Source organism: Maniola jurtina, chromosome 24, assembly GCF_905333055.1.
Source record: "Maniola jurtina chromosome 24, ilManJurt1.1, whole genome shotgun sequence".
Classification (NCBI taxonomy): Eukaryota; Metazoa; Arthropoda; class Insecta; order Lepidoptera; family Nymphalidae; genus Maniola; species Maniola jurtina.
In genome coordinates, this window is record NC_060052.1 from 644,258 (window position 1) to 666,303 (window position 22,046).

Sequence of the window (22,046 nt, forward strand, 5' to 3'; positions counted from 1 at the left end):
CCATGCTTACTTGTATTGTATGGCAGGTGAATATGTATTACTGATTGTATAATGTGTTGATAAACATGAATATAATTATGGGCTGACTGATGGTATAATGATGGTGTAATCGTGATCAAATCAGACATGAGGAAATCCGTAGAACTCAGTGAGTTGCGTGGAAGTAATAAATAAACTTTTATTTCAGGGCATTAGACCCATAATTGTGTTAGTATGACAAATCACTTAAATTATGTTAGTAGTTACTTATTTCTAGCTTAACAACTAATTCTATAACTAAAACTATAACTAAAAAGCCCGAGGGAGCCTCTTGGCGCCTATGTGCGCCCCCCCCAGCACCCCAGGAAGTGACAATGGGCAAGGTGCATAGTGTGTGTGCATAGGGTGTTGTGGTGTGTTCGAAACACCTATAGACGTTTTAGACCCAAGGTGCTGGAATGGCGACCTCGCACCGGAAGGTAAAGTTTTGGACAGACAGAGCCGCTGGATTCAGGCGGCGCAAGACCGTGGCGTATGGACCGTTGTGTACGTCTATCGGTTGTCGACGATGACGATGGTGTGAGAAAAACAGGATTTTAAATAACTCATCCAGTGCATGACAGAAGTTCAGATTACGCAAAACGTGGTAGAGTTCGGTGTAGCCAAGCTACTCGTAGTTGCAAAATTTTTTGCGGTCATCGTATTTTCTTAAACGCAGCTTTTTTTTTTCTAAGACTGTTTAAGAAACCTCATAATTCAAAAAGCTTCGAGATGTATCCAGAATTCTTAAGTGCTTGAAGACCAAAGTCTTGGAACAATGCGTGTTGTCAGTGATGAAACACGGATCCTAGATATGTCACTACTTACTATGGGCCTCATAAGAAAACTCAGAGTCAGCAGGCGATGGACTTAACTATGCTCGGTCTACGTGAATATAAGCTTACGACTATAATTTTCATGAAATTCCCTGTACAATTTCAACGTTTGTATCACTTATTAATCACGAGTCATGACCTAGTTCTTACGACAAATTGTTCTAACCTCCCAAGTCCCAACTGTATTACTGCCTCCATAATTTATATCATTTTGGTCTAATTTAACGCCAGCCTTTTTCTATAACCGCACCGTACGCCACCGCAAGCCATTTCACCCTCGCCACCAGATCATTTTATTTCTCGCACATGCAAACTGTAGAATAAATTCACACGTTGCGTTCCTTTGCAAAATTCCATACTATACAAGGAACAGGTACAAGCTTGATTTGCGCTAATTCACCAAAACAAAGTGATTTCGAAATTTAAAGTGAATTACCTCTGTATCCATTAGTAATATTCTGTTTGTCCATCGGTATCTGTCATAGACATGTTTCTTTAATTGAAGGTGTTGGCAAGGTCAATTGTGATCGTTTAGCGCACCCAAAATGTCAATCAAGAGGAAGAGATAAGGTTGAAAGTTCGCTCGAACGTCAATGATGTTACATTACGCATAATAGATAACAGTTTGTAATTAAAGATGTGGACGGACTAGCACGTGGCATGTGATAGACATCTCAAAGCCTCAATGGAAACACCGCCTTGTGACGTAAGCTCGCACGAGGACGAGTAATTCTATTTATTTCGCTGCAGATGTTTATAACAAAGACGCCCTGGTTTTAACATTATTCCAAGTTTTTTTTTAATGTACAGACTAGCGCCTACCTGCAGTCAGACTTGCTAGCAAGTGATAAAGCAACCTAAGATGGAGTGCGCTTGCCTAGAAGTTGCCTATTCACTCTGGACTTGTTTCTTTTCAATTCCAAATCTTAATAGTCTTATTACTTACATGACTTCAGAACATGACTTAAGTATAAGAAATTCAACGGGATTTCTGTCGTGAGCCTATCTAGTTGCGAAGGAAGAGATCGTGAAGACGAAGCGGGCTCGAGCCTGCACGAAGCGTCGTGATGGACGAAATTATTTGCTTCCTTTGGAATTCTTTACTGAGCAAAAAAGTTTCCTTATTAACTGTAATCGACTTCTTTATCTAACACAGCTTTTCTGCCTATAATTTATTCAGATATTCAAACCTGTATTCTTGACTGATCAAGTCGTAATTAAAAAAGTAAAAACACGACTGCCTTAGCAAGTGAAAAGGCACCATACAGCCGCCATATTGATTTTTATTAGGATGATGATGTAAGGATTCTAATGATATCTCATTCATCTAAATCTGTTCAGGCATGTAGGAATAGAAAAACTCGCACACATGAATCTTGAAAACATTAAGCGGAATTTACATTACGAAATTAGTGATACGAAAGTAGTATGACGAATCAATTACACGTGTAAACGTCTTATTTCGTAATGTAAATTCTGCTTTACACTCCTTGTTTTGGGAGTCGTGTAAAAATAATGCCCGCTATATAACGAGAACTTGCGCGTACGCAGCGGGTGGCGATTTGGAGCTTATTTCCATTGATCGTCTTATCTAACGCAAAGCTATGCAGCCACGTGGCCTAGTTAAATTATTCATGCGTATTGGACTATTGCTACAGAAAGATGCTCTATAAATAAATGTAATGCTTATTTCGTCGGCACCGCAGATTCCGTACTTAAAAATGTAGAAATGCGGATGCCAAAAGGTTTCCTAACCCGAGATTGGATTGTACATAATATTTTATGGACAGATGGTTACGCCCGTGGTGTTACAAAATCGCTGTTTAGATTTCTATGAATAGTTTTTGAAACGTCTTTTCAGTCTTCTAAATTATACTGATACATTTAATAAGCATACAACAGTAGCTAGTAGCTACCGCCACATTGTACAAAGATGAACAGTGATGACTAGAACCAGAATAACCGCCTTGAAAATTAAAAAAAAATTAAAAAGTGTTTTGTCTTGTACGGTGGTACGGAACCCTTCCTGTGCAAGTCCGACTCGTACTTGACCGATTTTTCTCATCAAGTCCAATGCTTTCAAGTTGACTAAGTGTAGAGCGTTTTATATTGCTATAATGTGTTGTGTGTTGTTACAGGGAAGGTGGTGTGCGGCGCGTGCGGCGGCAAGTGCAGCGGCGAGGTGCTGCGCGTGTCGGACAAGTACTTCCACATGGCGTGCTTCACGTGCCGCACGTGCTCCGCCTCTCTCGCCAAGGGCGGCTTTTTCTGCAAAGACGGCCACTACTATTGTCCCCAGGTGAGTCACAACAACCACTTTGACGGCCTCCCTGGCGCAGTGCTCTTATTAGTGGAAGGTCCCGGGTTCTGGTAGGAGGCTTCGGTCGTGACTAGTTACCACCGTAACCGCAAAGCCGTGCCGCCAAGCGATTTAGCGTTCCGCTACGATGCCGTGAAGAAACCAAAGGATGAAAACTGCCATACCCCTTCCAGGTTAGCCCGCTTGCATCTTAGATTCCATCATCACTTACCACCAGGTGAGATTGCAGTCAAGTACAAACTTCTATCTATATAAAAAAAAAAACACTTTAATTTTAGGACACTTAAATTTTATGCAGAATTTTTTATCAAGAGAGTGCAACCAAACACGGTGCTCCGCCTTCTTCATCCAGTCACCTTCTTGAAGTTAAAGGTCTATTGAGCTTGAGGTCGTGCTTACCGGTTAGCCACCCGCTCTTCACATTATATTATGTCGTTAAACCACGAAATAAGTCAGTCACGAAGAAAGTCATTGAAATCAAACAACTTATTAGCCCTCCATTTACAAAATGGCGTATATTTGCAGGACTACCAGCGCGCGTTCGGCACGCGGTGCGCGGCGTGCAACCAGTACGTGGAGGGCGAGGTGGTGTCGGCGCTCGGAAACACGTATCACCAAAAGTGCTTCACCTGCGCGAGATGCAAGTGAGTATTGAATTGATCTCCGTTATCTATTTATATCGCAATGGGCATACCACAAATCTTTGTCCCATTCTTGTTGATAGATGTTTTATTTGCAATATATTGTGAACTTTTAAAATACAGGTTTTTTTAAATCGTAGTTTTTTTATGGTATCTTTCAGTACTATCAGCTGTCTTCGTTTTTGCTAGCGTTCTGGTTACACCCTGTAGGTTTAATGATAAATCATCGCTTGTCTCGCTCGACAGACGCGCGTTTCCATCCGGTGAGAAGGTGACGTACACAGGTAGCGAGGTGGTGTGCGCGTCTTGCACCGCCGCACCGCAGCGACACACCGCGCACACCACGCGCACGCGAGCCTCGCCGCCCTCGCCTGCCTCGCCGCTCACACCGCCCACGCCGCACTCGCCACACTCGCCCACGACGCCCACGGACCACGAGCGGGAGCAACGACAACCCGACCCTAATGGTGAGTCTGTTACACCTCAAAAGAATGGGACTTTCGTTTAATCAAGTCAAGGCAGTAGCCAAATATAGGGGGACATTTGATGACTTGCAGCTCCGAGTACCACGGAGGAATAAAGGACTAAATTATCATCTATCACTAACTGACCCACTAGGGCTTCGCACGGGTGGATTTTCTGAAAATCCAAAAGGGGACTTTTTATTTTATAAATTAGCGCTTGGCTGCAATCAGACCTGCTGGGAAGTGTTGATGCAACCTAAGATGGAGCGCGCTTACCCAGTCCCTCTTGACGTTATGAATCAAGCATAGTTACACGCAAAATCTAATTAAGCTATAGTTAGTTAGTTTAGTGTTATTTCACTCAGTTATATGAGAGTTATGGAAGAAGCTATAAAATCAACAAGAAAGTTTGACCCATTTCCTAACCCGGAACACCCTGAGCATAAATGCTAACCTTTCTTTTTATTGCTTTATGTTTTCTTTCTTTTATTGCTTGTGAGCCCTTTTACGCAAATTGAAACACCTCGACATTCGTCCCTCGCACAGCGTGGTCAATCGAGTGTGAAAACAAAACAAGGCGTCGAGACCCCGCGCGGTTTAACCCTGCTTAAATCCCCGATGTGGAAATCTTACACCGGCACTTACCAGCCTAATACGCTAATACAGTTTTAATTTATTTTTATAGTGCTTCTGGTATTCGATACCTTTGTAGATTGTTAAAACTATTTAGATATTCTACGGTTTTGGTTGGCGTTATAAAGTTGGCTATACCTACTCAATTTCCAACGTGATTTAATGAAGTAGTCTATCAAAAGTTTTCATTGATTAAATTCATAGAGCCTTTTTTTAAATGATTGAAAAGAAAATTCATCTACATCATCATCTGATGAAATCATTTTTGAGAAGTACTCACATTGGGATTCATGAGGGCTCCAATCCAATTGAACAGTGTTTTTCGTTAGATGCCATTTAAGGGTTAGAATAAAATTCAAAATTTAAAATATTTTTATTCAATTAGACTTTTACAAGTACTTTTGAATCGTCAAGAGCATCTACCACTGGTTCAGAATGCCTTTCCTACCGAGAAGAACCAGCAAGAAACTTGGCGGTTGCTCTTTTCCAAAGCTCTTTAGCCGCCGCATGCTATCTCATGTCTCATGGCCTTGATGTGCAATATTGCTTGCAGAATGTGCGGGATGCGGACAAGAACTTTCGGAAGGACAAGCGCTAGTGGCCTTGGATCGCCAGTGGCACACGTGGTGCTTTGCGTGCGGAGAATGCGGCACGGTGCTGCAAGGAGAGTACATGGGGCGCGCGGGCGTGCCTTACTGCGAACGTGACTACCAACGCCTTTATGGCGTACGATGCGCGTACTGTCAGCGATACATTTCGGGGAAGGTCCTGCAGGTGAGTTCATCTAGGTGGTTATAGTGAAATTGTCTTAAAATGCAGTTGGACCTAGAGTAAAGGAGTATTATTAAGCAATTATTATTTTATACACTTTTTTAATCGAAGGAGTACTCAAGTCTGGATACAGTACCGTTCACACGATCAAAAATAGATACTTCTAATTTCACGACCATCGCTATCCTCTGACACTATATTGTCAGAGGATAATTTAATACGAAAAAGAAAATCCTGCTGGATCATTGTGTGCTCCTGCAAACATTGTGCATTATCCGAGTAGATATTTGTAGGTGTGCCTCTACATGTCAGAAATTGACGAATAGCTAACACAAAATGATTGGTAAAAGACCTACCACTTTTTAGCAATTTCGTTGGTTTTAGTAAATAGTTTTTAAATCCAGCTGAAATAATTCTCCTTGTAATATGCAAACATTCTTCCATCAGGGTAGGTTTTAGTAGGTTTGCCATTTCATGTAAGAAATGGACGAAAAACTAACAAAAATTCTCGGAAAATGATTTACCTAGTTGTAAATCGTGATTGTTGTGTATAGGCCGGGGACAACCATCATTTCCATCCGACGTGCGCTCGCTGTAGCAAGTGTGGAGACCCTTTTGGCGATGGAGAGGAAATGTTCCTTCAGGGCGCTGCTATTTGGCATCCGCGATGTGGGCCTGCGCCCCACGCTCCTCTGGATTTAGAGCGAGCCTCCTCAGAGCTACAGGTTTGTGGATTAAGTAGACTTCATTGCTAGAATGAAAGTTGTTTCCGACCCTGGTTTCTTATATAGCTGAGGTGGAGTGTTTATCAGCATTTTGAAATTACGTAGAGTTAACTGAAACCAGAGAGCATGCTTTATTATCAAAATGCGATTTTAAATATTCATTTAATTACCACATAGTTTCATCGTCATAGTATATTTATTATTTAATGGAGAAGTTTCATTATGATGTAAATATCATATTTAACGCAATGGAGTAAAAATATAATATATTAATGATTTACACATATTTTAATGACTGTTTCATATTTCACTTGATTCTTTAAAAAAAAAAATGGGAACTTCTTCATTGAGAATGTTGTAGTTTTTTATTACAAAATTTGTGCTTAGAGTCATCTTTAGTATTTTTTGTTAGAGCATTCGACATTTTTGGTTTATTTTTTGTTGTTTTCCATGTGGCAGTTCTCGCTGCGCTCGCGCACGCCCAGCGTCAACGGCTCGTACTGCAGCCCCTACAGTAGCTTGACCAGGAAGGTCCGTCCATTATTTTGCATTTTTTATTTTTTAACATTACACGTCATATTCTCTCATGTAGACAAAATCCATTTTTCACTTACGTTAGTTAAGCTACATTGAATACGATTGCATTTACTCATTCAGTTTTACTTTTTGGGTAACGTGACACTTGTAGAAAATGGGTTTAGTCTATATTGTTAATAATATTCCAAAGATTTTCATCGTAGTTACTTTACTTATTTCCTGTTTTATAGTAATTTTTATTTTTTGTTACCACCATGTCCGTACCTTTTGTTTTTATTTCATTTGCTGGTTGATTTATTTTTAGCTGGATTAAAATCAATTTTAATGTTATCAAATATAATATTCACAAATTAAATACCATGTAATTTGATTCGAATTTAAAATCGAAAAGATTTACCTAAGCTTCAAGAATAGCTCTAATGGAGACCATTTTGGGTATCTTTTATTTTCTTACACTATATCTTGCTGTCCTAAGTACTGATAAAGTTAACATGTAAAAACTTGTAAGGTGTTGATGAAACTCTTTTCGGGATAAAAGTAGTCTATCTCTGTCTCTGGAATACAAACTATCTCTGTACCAAAACTCAGTCAAAATCGGTTAATCGGATGGGACGTGAAAAGGTAAACAGACAGTCATCCTTTTGTATCTCAATATTATATAAAAAGTAAAGTCCTCGCTCACTGATTGCCACGTCAACCTCAGCCCATCCCTTGGATCTAGAAAGCTGAAATTTTGCTCAGAGATTCTTTTTATAATGTTGATACGGAATGATGCCGGATTTTTTGCAATTCCCACGGGATAGGGAATAAAAAGGATTCATGTTTTCGCGGGTGGTTGTTGGTTTAATTATTATCAACCGATAGACGTCCACAGCTGGGCAAAAGTCTCTTGAAAGGACTCCCTGCGAGTCGTTTGATGTCATATGTCCACCTAGTGAGGCTTCTTCTAAATGTTGCGTTTTCCGTACTAGCACCTTGGGACCCCAACGTCTATCGGGTTTTTCGAACTACTTGCCTTGTCCATTGCCACTTCAGCTTCGCAATCCACTGAGCTATGTCAGTTACTCTGGTTCTCCCACGGATCTTCTCATTTCTGATTTGATCACGTAGAGACACCCGTTGGCGGTGTTCCCACTAGATTACAACATGGGGTTATTCAAGGGGTAGACCAACAAATTCCTGAAAGGCCGGCAACACATCGGCGGTACCTCTGGTGCTGCAAATGTTCATAGGCTGCGGTAATCACTTAACATCAGGTGACCCGCCTGATCGTTTGCTCACTATTTTATTGTAAAAAAAAGAGAATCTCCAAATGTAGCTCCTTTACTGTACTACTGAAGTTTATAATATTAGTTTGGATTATAGTACGGCTACCGAGCAGTGTCACCCGGGCTAACACTGCGCGAGTACCGAGACTCGCGGGACGAGACGTGCTCTCCGCATCGCATCACCACGTACTCTTACCTAGCGAGCGAGCCAACCACGCTGCGGCGATGCGTACAACCGTACGACAGGCCGCCCACCTCGCCACACTTCCACAGACCACCATGTGAGTATTTATGGAAGTATTAGATGATGCCCGCGACTTCGTTCGCGTGGATTTAAAATGGGTTTTTAAAATCCCGTGGAATCTCTTTGATTTGCCGGGATAAAAAGTAACCTTTGGTGGCGCCGTCTCTTATTACTGACCGGAACTAATTTCATTGATGTGAAGTATGTATTGGAATTGATAAAGATCTCTAAGTGCTATCTGACGACTTATGTCTTTATTTTTATAGTTTTTGGTACTTACAAATAAATGAGTAAACTAAACTAGAATTCGTTTATAATTTGTTTTTCTGGTTTATAGCGTCTGCTAGCACGCGCGCCAGCTCTCGCGCCGGCAGCAAGGCGTCGTCGCGGCCCGGCATGCGCGTGCTGGTCGACTCCATCCGCTCCGAGACGCCCCGCCCCAAGTCTCCACATATGAACAACGAGGTGAGACCCTTAGCGTGAGATCTATAAAGCGAACTTTGACTTTGCTTAGACTTAAGTTTCAGTCAAAACGAGACAGATTAATGCCAGCGATATAACGCTGTCTCGTTTTAACAATGTCTTAAGTCTGAGCAAAGTCAAAGTGTCTATAGATCCAAGCATAAGACTGATGCCACAGGATGCGTTTCCGGTGCGTTGCAGCGCTGCATCACTGTGGATTTGAGTATTGAGTTCCACACAGGCACTGTGTTGCCGCTCCGACAAAAAGTATGCAAGTAAACCCCCCCCCCCCCCCCCCCCCCCCCCCCCTCCTAACTAAAATAAATGAAAAAACAATGAAGAATGGATTACTAATTTAATTTATTGATTTTCAGGAACCAATCGAGCTATCTCACTACCCCTCGGCCTACAAGCCGCCGCCCGGCACCAAGCCTAAAATAGAAAGAGACGACTTCCCCGCGCCGCCCTACCCCTACACGGACCCTGGTGAGTCGACTAACGCCCTTTCCACACCACTTTACTACATTGAAATTACTCCATTTTCACACTGCAGCTATCTTTTCCCCACACCTTACTAACCCCCTTTGCTACACTGAACTCACAATAATAATTCACGCAATGTCCCTACAACAATTTGATCCCTTCCTTACACTTAAAGTACCCCCCTTTAAGTGTAAGGAAGGGATTTACCACACTGAAATTACCACCTTTTCATCAACTCCATTGTTGTAATATTTAAAAGAAATTAAATTAGATGCCTTATCAGTCCTTATCGTCAGTCCGATTTAAGAAAAATCTACGACTTTTCTTGGGCTGAACAGCGCTATCTATGAAGCTTTTAAGGAACCTGCTCTGAAAAGTTACTCATTGATGATTTTTTTGGCAATTAATAAGATATGTGTCTGTTGGCATCGTCAGAGCGTCGGCGGCGTTGGTCAGACACGTACAAAGGCGTGCCCGACAGCGACGACGAGGGCGAGCGCGTCAACGGGCTCAACGGCGACGTCGACCCTAAGTTGCGACGAGAGGAACAGGAATTGTCCAAAATCGAGACTGGTATCGCGCAGGTAACTTTTTTATTACCATCTCTTTATTAACTCGCTTTCTTGTCGGTCTGTTTGCTTGCCAAATTTGCAGTTGATTTTAAACTTCCCATGAGCTAGTAACTTAAAATTTTAAACATAGCTCAGAACTGGATGATACAATTGATTGATAGAAAAATTCAGGTGGTTCAGTAAATAGAAATGTTTTTTTTTATATTGCAGGTATTTTTGAAAGAAGTGAAAGAGCGGGAGAAACTTCAGCAATGGAAGAAACAAAACTTAGACCCTAGAAATGCTAGCAGGTATCTCTTCATTTTTATATATGTATTTTTTAACTTTATTCTGACCCTGCTCAGATTTATCTGCGATATTTCATTACTTTACGAAAACCGGTTAAGTGTGAGTCAGACTCGCACACAAAGGTACAAGAAATAACAATTTTTGATTTATTTAGGGTTCCGTACCTCAAAAGGAAAACCGGAACCCTTTTAGGATCACTTTGTTGTTTGTCCGTCTGTCTGTCGTGTCAGTCACAAAAACCTATAGGGTACCTCCCATTTACCTAGAATCATGAAATTTGGTAGATAGGTAGATCTTACAGCACAAGTAAAGGAAAAAATCCGAAAACCGTGAATTTGTGGTTGCATCACAAAAAAAAATTAATATGTGTCCATGAACGAAAATAATTAGTATTTTCAGTTTTCAAAGTACTTGGGTGTTCACAGACATGAGAGACAATCAGACAGACAACGAAGTGATCCATTAATGACCTGAAGATGATGATATTTCAGGACACCAAGCGCGTCTCGCGAGGCGGGTATCCGGCTGCGCTACTCGTCGCCGGTGGGCGCGTCGCCGTCGCGCTCGCTCGACCACCCGCGCGCGCTCGACGTGGCGCCGCTGCCGGCCCGCCATCACCACGTGCCTTCTTACAACGGTATGTCTCATCGCTACACTAATCACCACACAACACACAACACAAAGGCGTTAGTGCACTCATTCGCATTCGTTTAATATACGCTTCGAAGTGGCCGTCATACAAACGTACGGTTGGCCTCAGAATTCGAGTAGCAATTCCGCGAAACTATTGCATCAAAAACATGTCGCACTTACAACCTTTTTCTACACGCCACACATGAATAACGCATGTGCATAACCGTGCCATCGATCATTAAGGTGCTAAACGACTTATGACCTTTGGACTGTACATACGCTTCTGAACTAATTTGGTTCATATCAATACGAATCCGTCAAAATTCTATTTAAATGAGTGCATTATATACGTTTTGTATGACGGCCGCTTCGAATCGTATTCTTACAAAAACGAATACGAATGAGTGCACAAACGCCCTAACACATTATTTAAGGCATTTTTTTATCGGGTATAACCTCGATATTGAATGTACGTATACACAAGCCGTTGGTCACAAGCGCATCTTGTAATACGCGCAGAAAATACGCTATTCTTAATAAACCTCTATGTAATCCATCCCTAAAATACTTTTTGCACTAAATAACATCATACTACTGTAACTATTACACCATCAATTACTGTATGGAGTGTAGTAGAGTATGATGCCTTTTAACACATCGCGACATTATCAGACAATAGGTATTACTTTTCACTTGCACCATACAAAGACAATTATAACAAACAATGTCGAGATGAAACAGATAATATAAAGCGCTATTAGACAATCAATCTGTAAGTTCAATTCGGAAACGTAAGATTTCCGAGTTCGACGTCAAAAATGAAAAGTAAATATTTTGACATATCTTGTCCGACCAATTTGACCATTGATCATCTAATGGCTGCTTAGAAATAATTACAGAGTTTTTTTAAATAAATGTTATAAATATAACGCGATGCTGAGGACAGAGCGTAGACTAATATGTTTGAATCTTACAGTATTTACGTACCATTTGAACGATGGTGAGTTATCCCAATCCCCATGTAATCTGAATTCCCTTAAGCTTTATTGTAAAACAGAGCATTTTTAATTTGCCTCATTACTATCATTACTCCATTTCGTGCGTAATTTTGAATATCTGATTATCGTAATAATTCATTGATTATTTAGTCTAGGCTTTGTTCAATCATCTCAGTCTATTATGGGCCTCTACACACGCTCAATTCTTTTGTCCTATCTGCATGATACTTCAAGTCATTCTACACACTTCTAATTTAAAATTGAACTGTAAATATGTTCACTTGTCAGCCAAAGCTAGTTTAACTACACTGCAAATAGAACGTTAGACTTTAACGTGTATAGAGTCCATTACAAATGTATTAAATAATAATGACATACAAAAAGTATTAATAACAATTCTATTAGATCATGGCATTTTTGAAGGGATTATATTGGATTTGAAAGATATTTTTCAATAGCACAGCAAATTGATTATAAGCAGCATCTTCAGATAAGCCAACAAGTTGGTAGCCAATTTATTTGAATCAGTTTTTGAGTCGGTAAATTATGCTGGCTGGGCAGCCATCTTACACAGACGTGTGAAAAGTCAGCTGATACAAAATCTGGGGTGTTTGAAGAAACATTAAAAATACATTAAATTTACTAAACAATAACCGCGGAAATGTAATAAAAGTGTAATAGAACACCAGTTAGGCTAAACGCCCGGATGTAGGCTTCATACCGACGTGAGGTGAGCCGTTTATTCCTACTTCTTTCCACACATCATGCTCGAATGTCGATATATCGATATGCTTCTGTGAGCTTTGCACGCCGCCAGCCCCATTTGTTACTTTTCAAAATTTATAGTTTTTTAATATACAATTTTTCATTTTCACTGTTTTTTTTTATAATTTTCTCAATTTCAAATATTTTTTCCGCGAAACCAGTCATTTAAGCGGTAAAATGTTACTAGAGTGCAAGCTATATCAACGTTCAAATAACAAGTGTCGGTTATTGTCGGTTGTTTTATCGTGAAAAGTTAAGAAACAGACAGACGCACCCGTATTAAGAATAGAAGTTTGGGTTAAAGATGTAATGAATGCTTTTTTGGGCGGCGTACTTGCGTTGCATAGTGTGTGCCAGTCTTAAAGCTTCTTATATAGTATTGCGTGAATTTGTCACAATATTATCTTTGTCCAGTTTATATTATATCGCTACGTTGGAAAATGAACTTTAAGTTGTTGTATTTAGAGCGTAATACGGAATGACAACAGCATTTTATACATTTGAAATTATACGCATGTGCTTAATATATATTTTAGATATAAAATATAAGTACAGCTACAATGTGATGAACATTATATTTATTTACACTTTTTGCATAGGTTAATATAATATGTATTATGATTTATGATATACATAGGCAATCATATTATAAGTATAATTGATATAATATTTAAGAACATATTCATAATTTTTTTATTGGTTGCAGATCTATAAAAACAATATGATATTTAATTAAGCATGTACAAGATCAATCCACATTATTTTGACAGAAGATCAACAAAAAAATGACCCTTATTAAAATTTTATATACAACGAATTAATAAATAAATAAATGAATGAATATTTGTTACCAAAATATTTGTGGATTTGTCATTTTTAAATAATTAAAGCAATGTTCACGTCTTCAATCAATAAAAAAACTTAGCATTTATGTAAATTGTAGGCCAATAGACGTTAACATTGTTTTAAATAATAAAATACAAACGTAACTCTTACGCACTTGATAAAAGAAAACTCTTAAGAAATGTGTATAATCCATATAGAAGTATTGTGTAAATTTTCATTATACTGTTTCGCTGAGAAGCTCATGAGGTAGGGCGATGGTTGCGAGAGGGTGACAGTTGAGGCAAACAAGGAATTCAACGTTGCTGTCACTCACCCCAACCCGCAACCTACTCCATGAGACGTCTCAGTTAAAAAGTACACTTACATCATAATTAGTGCGAATAAAGAAATGAATAAAAATGGCGGCTTCAATGATTCCATCCCACTTACATACCACACACAGGCATATCGTGTGAGTGAGAAGGAATGATAAGCGCCGCTTCGTTTCGATTCGTTCCTTTATTAACACGAGTCGAGTTAATGGAGGCTTAAGCCTGATCTTATATAGCGATATTTTGACTTTGCTTAAACTTAAAACACTGTTGAAATAACATAGGGTTACATCGTTGACATAAATCTGTATCGTTTTAACTAAAACTTAAGTCTGAGCAAATTCAAAGTAGTTATGTTATATAGATCTCGGTACACGAGATGAGTTTTAAATGTAACACCACAGGAGGCCTTTGAAAGTGCGTACGTGTTACGTGTAGTGTTAGTGTAGTGTCCGTGTGGGTTCGTGTAGTGTGATGCGTGTTGTAATGTGTAGTCATGCACGCGCCGCCGCGGCCCGGCTACGGCCTGCGCTCCAGCACGCTACCGGCCGGCGGACTGCGCGGCTGCAACGTGAGTACTGACCCCTACAACCCCTACACCTTACCCCACCAGGACAAGTGCCCTATGCTTACCAGCACGCTACTGGATAGACTGCGTGGCTGCAACGTGAGTACTGACCCCTACAACTCCTACCTCTTGCCCCACCGAAACAAGTACCCTACGCTTACCAGCACGGTACTGGGCGGTAGCCTGCGTGGCTATAACGTGAGTACTGACCCCTGACCCCTACATCCCCTACTACACCGAAACATATATCCTACGCACATACGATGCTGCCGACTGGTGGACTATACGGCTGCAATGTGAGTAATAAACCTCTAACCCCTTAAAACCCCTATATATATAATAATAATTAATGAAACTGGACTTCATCGCTACTTACTTGTGCTATCGGCTGGTGGACTTTGGGGTTGCAACTTGAGTACCGACCCCTTACCCCTTACAACCCATACCCCTTTCTCCACCAAAACAAAGGCCCTACGCGCTAAGGGCGCGGCTGCAACCCCTGACCTCTTACGACCTCAAACGAAACTGTAGTTAAAACTCATCCCGGTGCCCAGGGTGCAGTTTCCCCAGGGTGCAAACCCCTACACTTTACCCCTTAAAACATTTGGTGGACTGCATACAAAGTAAGTAAGATCAATTAGTATCTCGTACATTCCATTATTCCTTAACTCTTTCCTAAAAACTCACCCAAGCACATAAACAGCCGACACCTTTCCCCTTTTGATCACTACTCATTACCCCGTTAATACAAAATGTGGACTGCAGGCGTTCAAAGTAAGTAACTTGTACTTATCTCATATCTATTGCACTTACCCCATTCTCATACCCTTACCGCACGCTCACTGTCATCAACACCTGATGAACTGCAGGTTTGAATGTTAGTATCTTACACTTACCCCCTTTTAATCCATCTAAATGAAATGGCAGCCTGCAAGCATACAACGTGAGTACTTATACCATACCTCCTTCGCTTGACCATTTAATTAGGGGATAGACTGGGTCATAAGCCGTAGTATTACCACTTTCCTATGTCTTACCTTACATATCTTTTACACAAAAAAGATTTCCCTGCCCACTAACCAATCTCTACATTTATGCGACATCCTTACCCCACGCATTATAATCAACACTTAACCAGCTAACGGTGTGTGCGCATGCAATGTATTTACATTAACTCTTATCCAAGTTCCATCTACTCCTGCATCCACACTCTCACCTAACCAATTACGTGCATGTAACGTGATGTACACCACTCACTCCTGTCTCTTCAGACCCCAACTCTCCTCTCGTCGGTATCAGCTCATTCGGGATTTTGACCCTATACCACCCTGCATACTATGTTATAGATATACCAAATTGACTCGGAAGATTATGAGTTTTGCAAAAGTATACACGCTTTAGCGTCTGAGAAAACCCTTACGAAGCCGAAGCTTCCAATGATCTCTTTGTAAAGTCCGATGTGTAATCTGACCTGTTAAGTATTCTATTTTGGTGTACAATATTTCACGCAGAATACTTTTGCACAACTCATAGTAACTCGGTTGTTTGGGCCATTACTCGCGCGGTTTGGTTGCACAACTCATAGTAACTCGGATTGTTTGGGCCATTACTCGCGCGGTTTGGTGCGCCGTTAGTGCGAGGTGTAGTGCAGGGTTAGTGCGGTTAGTGCGAGGTTTAGTGCGCGTGTAAAGTCGGCAGTGTTGCAGTGGTGTCGTCCCTGCGCGCGGCGCCGCGACCTGGCTACGGGCTCGCAGCGCGCTCGCATACCTTCTCATCCAGTACTGCGGTGAGTATATACCACACGCCACGAGAGTTGAAACACCAGGCGGTTAATTTAAAAAAAAAACAATAGTAGCCATGCTAATCATGACTAAATACTCCCCTTTCTCCTCCAATTAAGCATAAAGCTTGTGTCAGGAGTGGGAACGACAATAGTGCAACGGGTGGGGTTTGAAACGCCGACCTTTCGTTATTCAGTCCGCTCCTCACCCGTTGAGCTATCAAGGCTTCAATTGTTGATGCAAGAATATCAAATGATTCCTTAAAATCAACTACTTCGCGTACGCAGTTCCAATTTTTGTGATGAGATTTGTATGTAGTGGCAAAATTAAAGAATAGAAAGAAGAGCGAACATTTATTTTGAAAGTTGTGCCACTGGTTATCCCGGCGCCTCTAATACTTGAGCAATAAAGCCAAAGGACTTCAAGCAGAAGCGCGTATTAAACTGTGTCATGTATAACACAATCCGAAAAAAAGGTGCCAAGGAATAGGCAGCCTTATCGCTGAGAAACGCCCTCCTTTTTTTTTTTGAGATAATATTGCAGCGGGCTCCAAGATCCTAGATGCCCTACATTGCCCTAAAATTTCATTCGAGGCTTACTGATTCTACTACTAGTCATTTTAGGATTCTAATTTTGTGGATATGTCTAACATCTAGACCGAAAGTTGCTATCCATTTGTCTGCAATGTTTTATAAATATTTGCTCCCTCTTCGTAAGTTACTGGTCTTTCATTTTACATAATGTACAAATGAGTGAACGAGACATGTATATGTTTTCAGGGTGACTTCACATTCAGCGGTCTCGGAGACAAAACGCACAGCACCGACTTTAGCAGCGGCAAATCAGACAGTGAGTATATTTTCCTGTACTTTGGATATGTTGATGACTTATTAATTTTAAGACGTCCAATAGGCTCCGGCTACTCGCTCTGTCTTACCTGAGAGTTTGTCCGTATCCCGCGCAGTTCTAAAAGCTGCTGAAAAAGGTTGGACTGCGCAGTTCTCGGTCAGACGGAGCGATAGCTGGAGCGTCAGACGATAAGTTCTGATCAGTCAAATCCGTCAATCATTACTATCCATCGCTGTCATGAACCGATAAACGTCTACCGTTGTGATTTATTATACTCCATAGACAGAGTCAACTAGAGTGAAGGAAAGGGATTTCTTATCAATCAATTGAATATTAATTTTGTGTTTGTATGTAATAAAATATATATATGTCATACATATATTATCCATGTATGTATGTCCGACATACTATTTCCTGAAATGACAAGCGCTCTATTTTATTAATTTTGTGCGCTCAGTGCGGACGGACCTTTGCAGTAAGTAAAGCGTGCGCCTCGCTTCCGAAAGGGACAGATGTATTTATTTCAATCGCGTCAGAGCGAGATGATGATAGCGCCGCAGATCCGCTTGTCACTTTTTTTTAATACGGCCATCATACGATCAATCTCGCATCAGTTCAATCTGATTGATAGCTTTGGATTGATGAGATTGATGCTTTTTTACTACCTAGATATTTTGTATCAATCTATCAATCCACATATCGAGAGTGAATTAGCAACCGGTACTATCTCAATTTTGAAAACTTTACAGGATGAAGGAAAAACTTATAATAAGTATGAAATAGTATAAAGTGAAATAATCCAAATTGTGAGATAGGTCATGTCGCCAGCTCATATTATGTCAATTAGACCAAAATCACGGATTGCTTTGATGCCAGACTGGTCGTCAAATGGTTATCTACAAAAGCTGAGATCTATAGCGCGTACTTTGATATTGCTCAGACTTCTTAAAGTTAAAACGAGACAAAATATCTCTGACATAAATCTGTTTCGTTTTAATTCTAACTATACCCTATCCACTGAGAGAAGTTAGTATAACGCTCTCTCTGTTACGCAATCCCATATAAAAGATAGAGCCAAAAATCTCAGTGGGCGTTAACCAAGCCTCAATAGCTCAACGGTTATAGGAGTGGACTGAAATTGGAAAGGTCGGCGGTTCAAACCCCATCCGTTGCACTATTCTCGTACCCACTCCTAGTACAAGCTTTACGCTTAGTTGGAGGGGAAAGGGGAATGTTAGTCATGATTCAAATGGCTAATATTCTTTTTAAAAAATACAAAAACCATTTGACTCACCAACCAATTACAAACATATTTTCAAAAAACATTCGAAATTCAATTACAAAATATAGTTTCGTTTGTGATTAGTTGGTGACTCAAAATGTTAGTGCCTACTGAGATTATTGCCTCTATCATTTGTATAAGATTACGTTATAGAGAGAGAATGTTGTATAACTTCTTTCCGCGGATTGGGTGTGGTCTGAGAGAAGCCAAAATTCGTATAACGCACTTTATTATACTTTTTATAAATGTATTCATAGGCCATTTTTACCATTCTTTTATCATAAAGATGTAGTTTAATTTTGTATTATTATTTTGGTGAAATTTTGCTGTACTACCCTCACTTGGCAATTCATTACGACTTATCATCTCGTCATACGTCATAGCACACGGCGAAAGAAGCTAAGCTTGCTGTAGACCTCACGGCATGATAGCTTAGCTTTTCACGTGTCCGTATTTTATCCAGTAACAATTTTTAGTATTTCTCTAAATTATTGCTGTTTGTTTTGTTTTTTATGTATTCTTTGTGGTGATGTAAGTGATAGAATCGTTTCCTAATTTTCAGTTTCTGCCGGCTCTATCACCGACGTGGATAGAAGTGCTGTGGTGAGTGCTATACTTATTAACTCTGAGTATATTTGAACAGGGAAAATTAAGTAAATTCGTAGTAAAAATCGTTTTTACTATGAATTTACGACTACTGAATTTTGATATGCAATTCGTTTGTAAAACCAATCTAATAGATGGAACTAGATGATGTCAGCGACTTCGTCCGCGTGGATTTGGGTTTCTGAAAAATCCCGTGGGAACTCTTTGCTTTCCCGGGATGAAACGTTCATTATGCCAATTTCCGGGACGCAAACTACCTCTGTACTAAATCTCATACAAATCGGTTAAACGGATGGGCCTTCAAGAATACCGTGTTAACTCTTTGATTTTCCCGGATAAAAAATAGCTTATGTCCTTCCCCGTGATGTAAGCTAACTCAGTTGCTTTCACCAAAATCGGTTCAACTGTTGAGCTGCGAAAAGCTAGCAGAAAGACACACTTTCCCATTTGTAATGTTAAGTATGGATTAGTATGGATATCATTAATTTTGGGCGTAAGTTATCACGTGGATATAGAGGTTCAGTGGTGTTCGCAGACGACCGACGGCGGCGTAGTGATCCGCGGCGGAGGGGTCGTATCCGCGGCGGCCGGGCCGGTGGGGCCGGGCTCCACCATGGGCTCGGGGGTCGGCGTCCGCGGCGGAGGCGTCCGGCGCTCGCTGCCCAACATGGCCACGTCCCATCTGCTGCACGAGCCCGCCAAGCTGTACCCCTACCATCTGCTGCTGATCACCAACTACCGCCTGCCGCCTGACGTGGACCGACTCAACTTAGAGGTGAGTCATTAATGTCACACTTTTTTTTATATTCATTACGAAAAGATGCCCACGACTTCGTCCGCGTGGATTTAGATTTCAAAGATCCCGTGGGAACTGTTCTATTTCCGATATAAAAAGTTGCCTATGTCAATTACTGGGACGCCAGTTACCTCGGTACCAAATTTTATACAAATCGGTTAAGCGGATGGATCTTTAGGAATCCCATGGGAACTCTTTGATTTTCCGGGATAAAAAGTAGCCTATGTTCGTCCCCGGGATATAAGCTAACCCTTACGTCAAAATCGGTTAAACTGTTGGGCCGTGCAAAGGTAGCAAACAGGCAGACACACACTTTCGCATTTATATATTAGTATGGATATGGATACGCAAGCGCTTACCACGATCAAACCTGATGGAAACTGATGATTTGGCCTAAAATGGGACGCGTTTACCTAGAGGATGCCTATTCACTCTTGTTCTTAAGATACCCGGATTGCTATTGGTAAGAAACATGGATCGCGGAAGAGTATTCCAAACCTTAGCCATGCGTATGAAGAATGATGACCCAAAACGTTTCGTGCGTGTAGACGGAATGTCGACGACATAAGGATGGAAACTCGCCCGAAGAGTACAAGCCTGCTAAACGGTAATACTTGTTGCAGCGCCACCTATCGGACGCAGAGTTCGAGGCGATCCTGCAAGTGGGACGCCAGGAGTTCTACCGCCTGCCGCAGTGGCGCCGCAACGAGCTCAAGCGGCGCGCCAGGCTCTTCTAGACGTAGACACTTCTACACTTCTAGACTTGTAGACACTTCTACACCACGCACCGACCGGCGACAGGAGAATGGTATTATTACGTAAGGATTTTGATGGTTCTGCCTCAGGTTACAGAGAAGGAAGGCTTGTTTCGACTTTTGTGGAGGTCTATAGAGCGCACTTTGACTTTGCTCAGACTTAAGACACTGTTGAAACGAAACAGCGCTATATCGTTAAATAAATCTATCTCGTTTTAACTGAAATTTAGAGTAAAGTCTAAGTTCGCTCTATAGATCTGAGCCTTAGATACCAATCACTCTCCGGTCAAGGAAAAAACTAAAACTGGAAATCATAGTCAAGATAGGGGCTTCTTTAGGGGACCGTTCATATGACACATGTTGCCTGAATAATTGGAATGGATTTCGGTTTCGTAAAATACCTACTTACCTGTATGTAGTGTTTTCCACATTGGAATAAGAGTGTCATTTTTAACCCCTATTTCCTTTGTTAACCTCCTTCAAAAAAATAAGGCAGAAAAGAAGCGATCAAAATTCTTACGTAATAAAGGGCCCGCGCGATTTCGCCTACATTGTACTGGTCTATTTAAGTAGATAATAGAAGTTTTTTATTTTTAACTTGTTTTTTTTTTTACCGTCAACAGAAACTGTTTTCTGTCATCTATGTGATATAGGTGATTTTAATTGTGTATAATTACATTTATTTATGGTTCTAACGTGTGATACGATTTGTTTAAGAACAGTTTTTATTTAAATGACGTCGTTTCAGTACTATTGTAAACGAAAAAAAAATCGAAACCGCTTGGCGGGTATTTGCCGATAATAATTTTATTTATTTGTAAATTGTATCGCATTGCACGTTGGCTTTAAGTTTTTGTCGTTCTTTTAATGATACTAATTCAATTGTACACCAAACTTACGGCACTGTTTTATATTTTAAGAGTATCGTCATTCTTTTCACAACGTAGGGATCAGAAAGAGACGACAAAATTTAAGTTAAGTTTTGTTTAGTGTACAATCGAATACGTTTTTTTTAAATAATGACTACTTTTTTTAAGAGATCGCGCAGGGCAGCTGTCAAGCGGGACCTGTCTATTAGTTAAAGGGCCCTGCACACATTGGCCCAACGTATTTGGCCACTGCATTCAGCCAATATGTAAACAGTAAAGTTTAGTAGTCTTAAAAAAATGAATAAGTTCATGTACCCAATGTCTACCCATCCATTAGAATTTTTAAACAAAGTAGTGAAGAGTATTTTCGTTTGGTGAATAATTACAATTGAGTTCAAAGTGCCCGTAAAAAATATCCCCCACCATTGTAATTTAGATGATTTGTATTTTAATATGCAGCGCTTAAACTTTAATCATACACTTTATTTTTCTTGGTTCCGATGTAAAAAAAGAGTCGAAACGATTTTTGTCAGATTTTATATTATGTGACTACATATCTGCCACAAACGGAGCATAGTTTATCACAAAAACATCAAAGGATTTTGATGCAATTTGCAAGCAGCATTGTCATACTGGCCGGCATTCGCCGAACGCAATGGTCCAATGTGTACTGGAGCCATTAGAGTAATATATTGATCATTATTGATATTATAATAACTTTTCAC

At 40.5% G+C, this 22,046-nt stretch overlaps 1 protein-coding gene and 1 long non-coding RNA gene across 11 annotated transcripts in view; one reads left to right on the forward strand and one right to left on the reverse strand.

Annotated features, from left to right (window-relative positions):
• Positions 1 to 21,803, forward strand: part of LOC123877758 (actin-binding LIM protein 2) — a 94,607-nt gene extending 72,804 nt beyond the window's left edge. For 2 of the 10 annotated variants that reach the window (XM_045924634.1, XM_045924624.1), the window contains exons 2-20: positions 2,993 to 3,153; positions 3,700 to 3,818; positions 4,062 to 4,282; positions 5,466 to 5,686; positions 6,238 to 6,408; positions 6,868 to 6,939; positions 8,311 to 8,494; positions 8,795 to 8,922; positions 9,294 to 9,405; positions 9,838 to 9,986; positions 10,185 to 10,264; positions 10,754 to 10,899; positions 11,872 to 11,895; positions 16,090 to 16,169; positions 16,944 to 17,013; positions 17,471 to 17,488; positions 18,858 to 18,898; positions 19,437 to 19,676; positions 20,321 to 21,803. In XM_045924634.1, the coding sequence (XP_045780590.1) occupies positions 2,993 to 3,153; positions 3,700 to 3,818; positions 4,062 to 4,282; positions 5,466 to 5,686; positions 6,238 to 6,408; positions 6,868 to 6,939; positions 8,311 to 8,494; positions 8,795 to 8,922; positions 9,294 to 9,405; positions 9,838 to 9,986; positions 10,185 to 10,264; positions 10,754 to 10,899; positions 11,872 to 11,895; positions 16,090 to 16,169; positions 16,944 to 17,013; positions 17,471 to 17,488; positions 18,858 to 18,898; positions 19,437 to 19,676; positions 20,321 to 20,434 (2,351 nt within the window). In that variant the 3' untranslated portion in view covers positions 20,435 to 21,803. Of the gene's footprint in view, positions 1 to 2,992; positions 3,154 to 3,699; positions 3,819 to 4,061; positions 4,283 to 5,465; positions 5,687 to 6,237; positions 6,409 to 6,867; positions 6,940 to 8,310; positions 8,495 to 8,794; positions 8,923 to 9,293; positions 9,406 to 9,837; positions 9,987 to 10,184; positions 10,265 to 10,753; positions 10,900 to 11,871; positions 11,896 to 14,309; positions 14,387 to 16,089; positions 16,170 to 16,943; positions 17,014 to 17,470; positions 17,489 to 18,857; positions 18,899 to 19,436; positions 19,677 to 20,320 lie in introns of all 10 variants that reach the window. The other 8 variants (XM_045924626.1, XM_045924633.1, XM_045924628.1 and 5 more) reach the window with 8 other exon arrangements.
• LOC123877765 lies at positions 570 to 21,914 on the reverse strand. The gene is made up of 3 exons (XR_006798678.1): positions 21,801 to 21,914; positions 17,991 to 17,996; positions 570 to 583 (listed from the first exon to the last, which is right to left on the reverse strand). It is a non-coding gene; the product is annotated as an uncharacterized LOC123877765 (long non-coding RNA).
• Between the last annotated feature and the right edge of the window lie 132 nt (positions 21,915 to 22,046).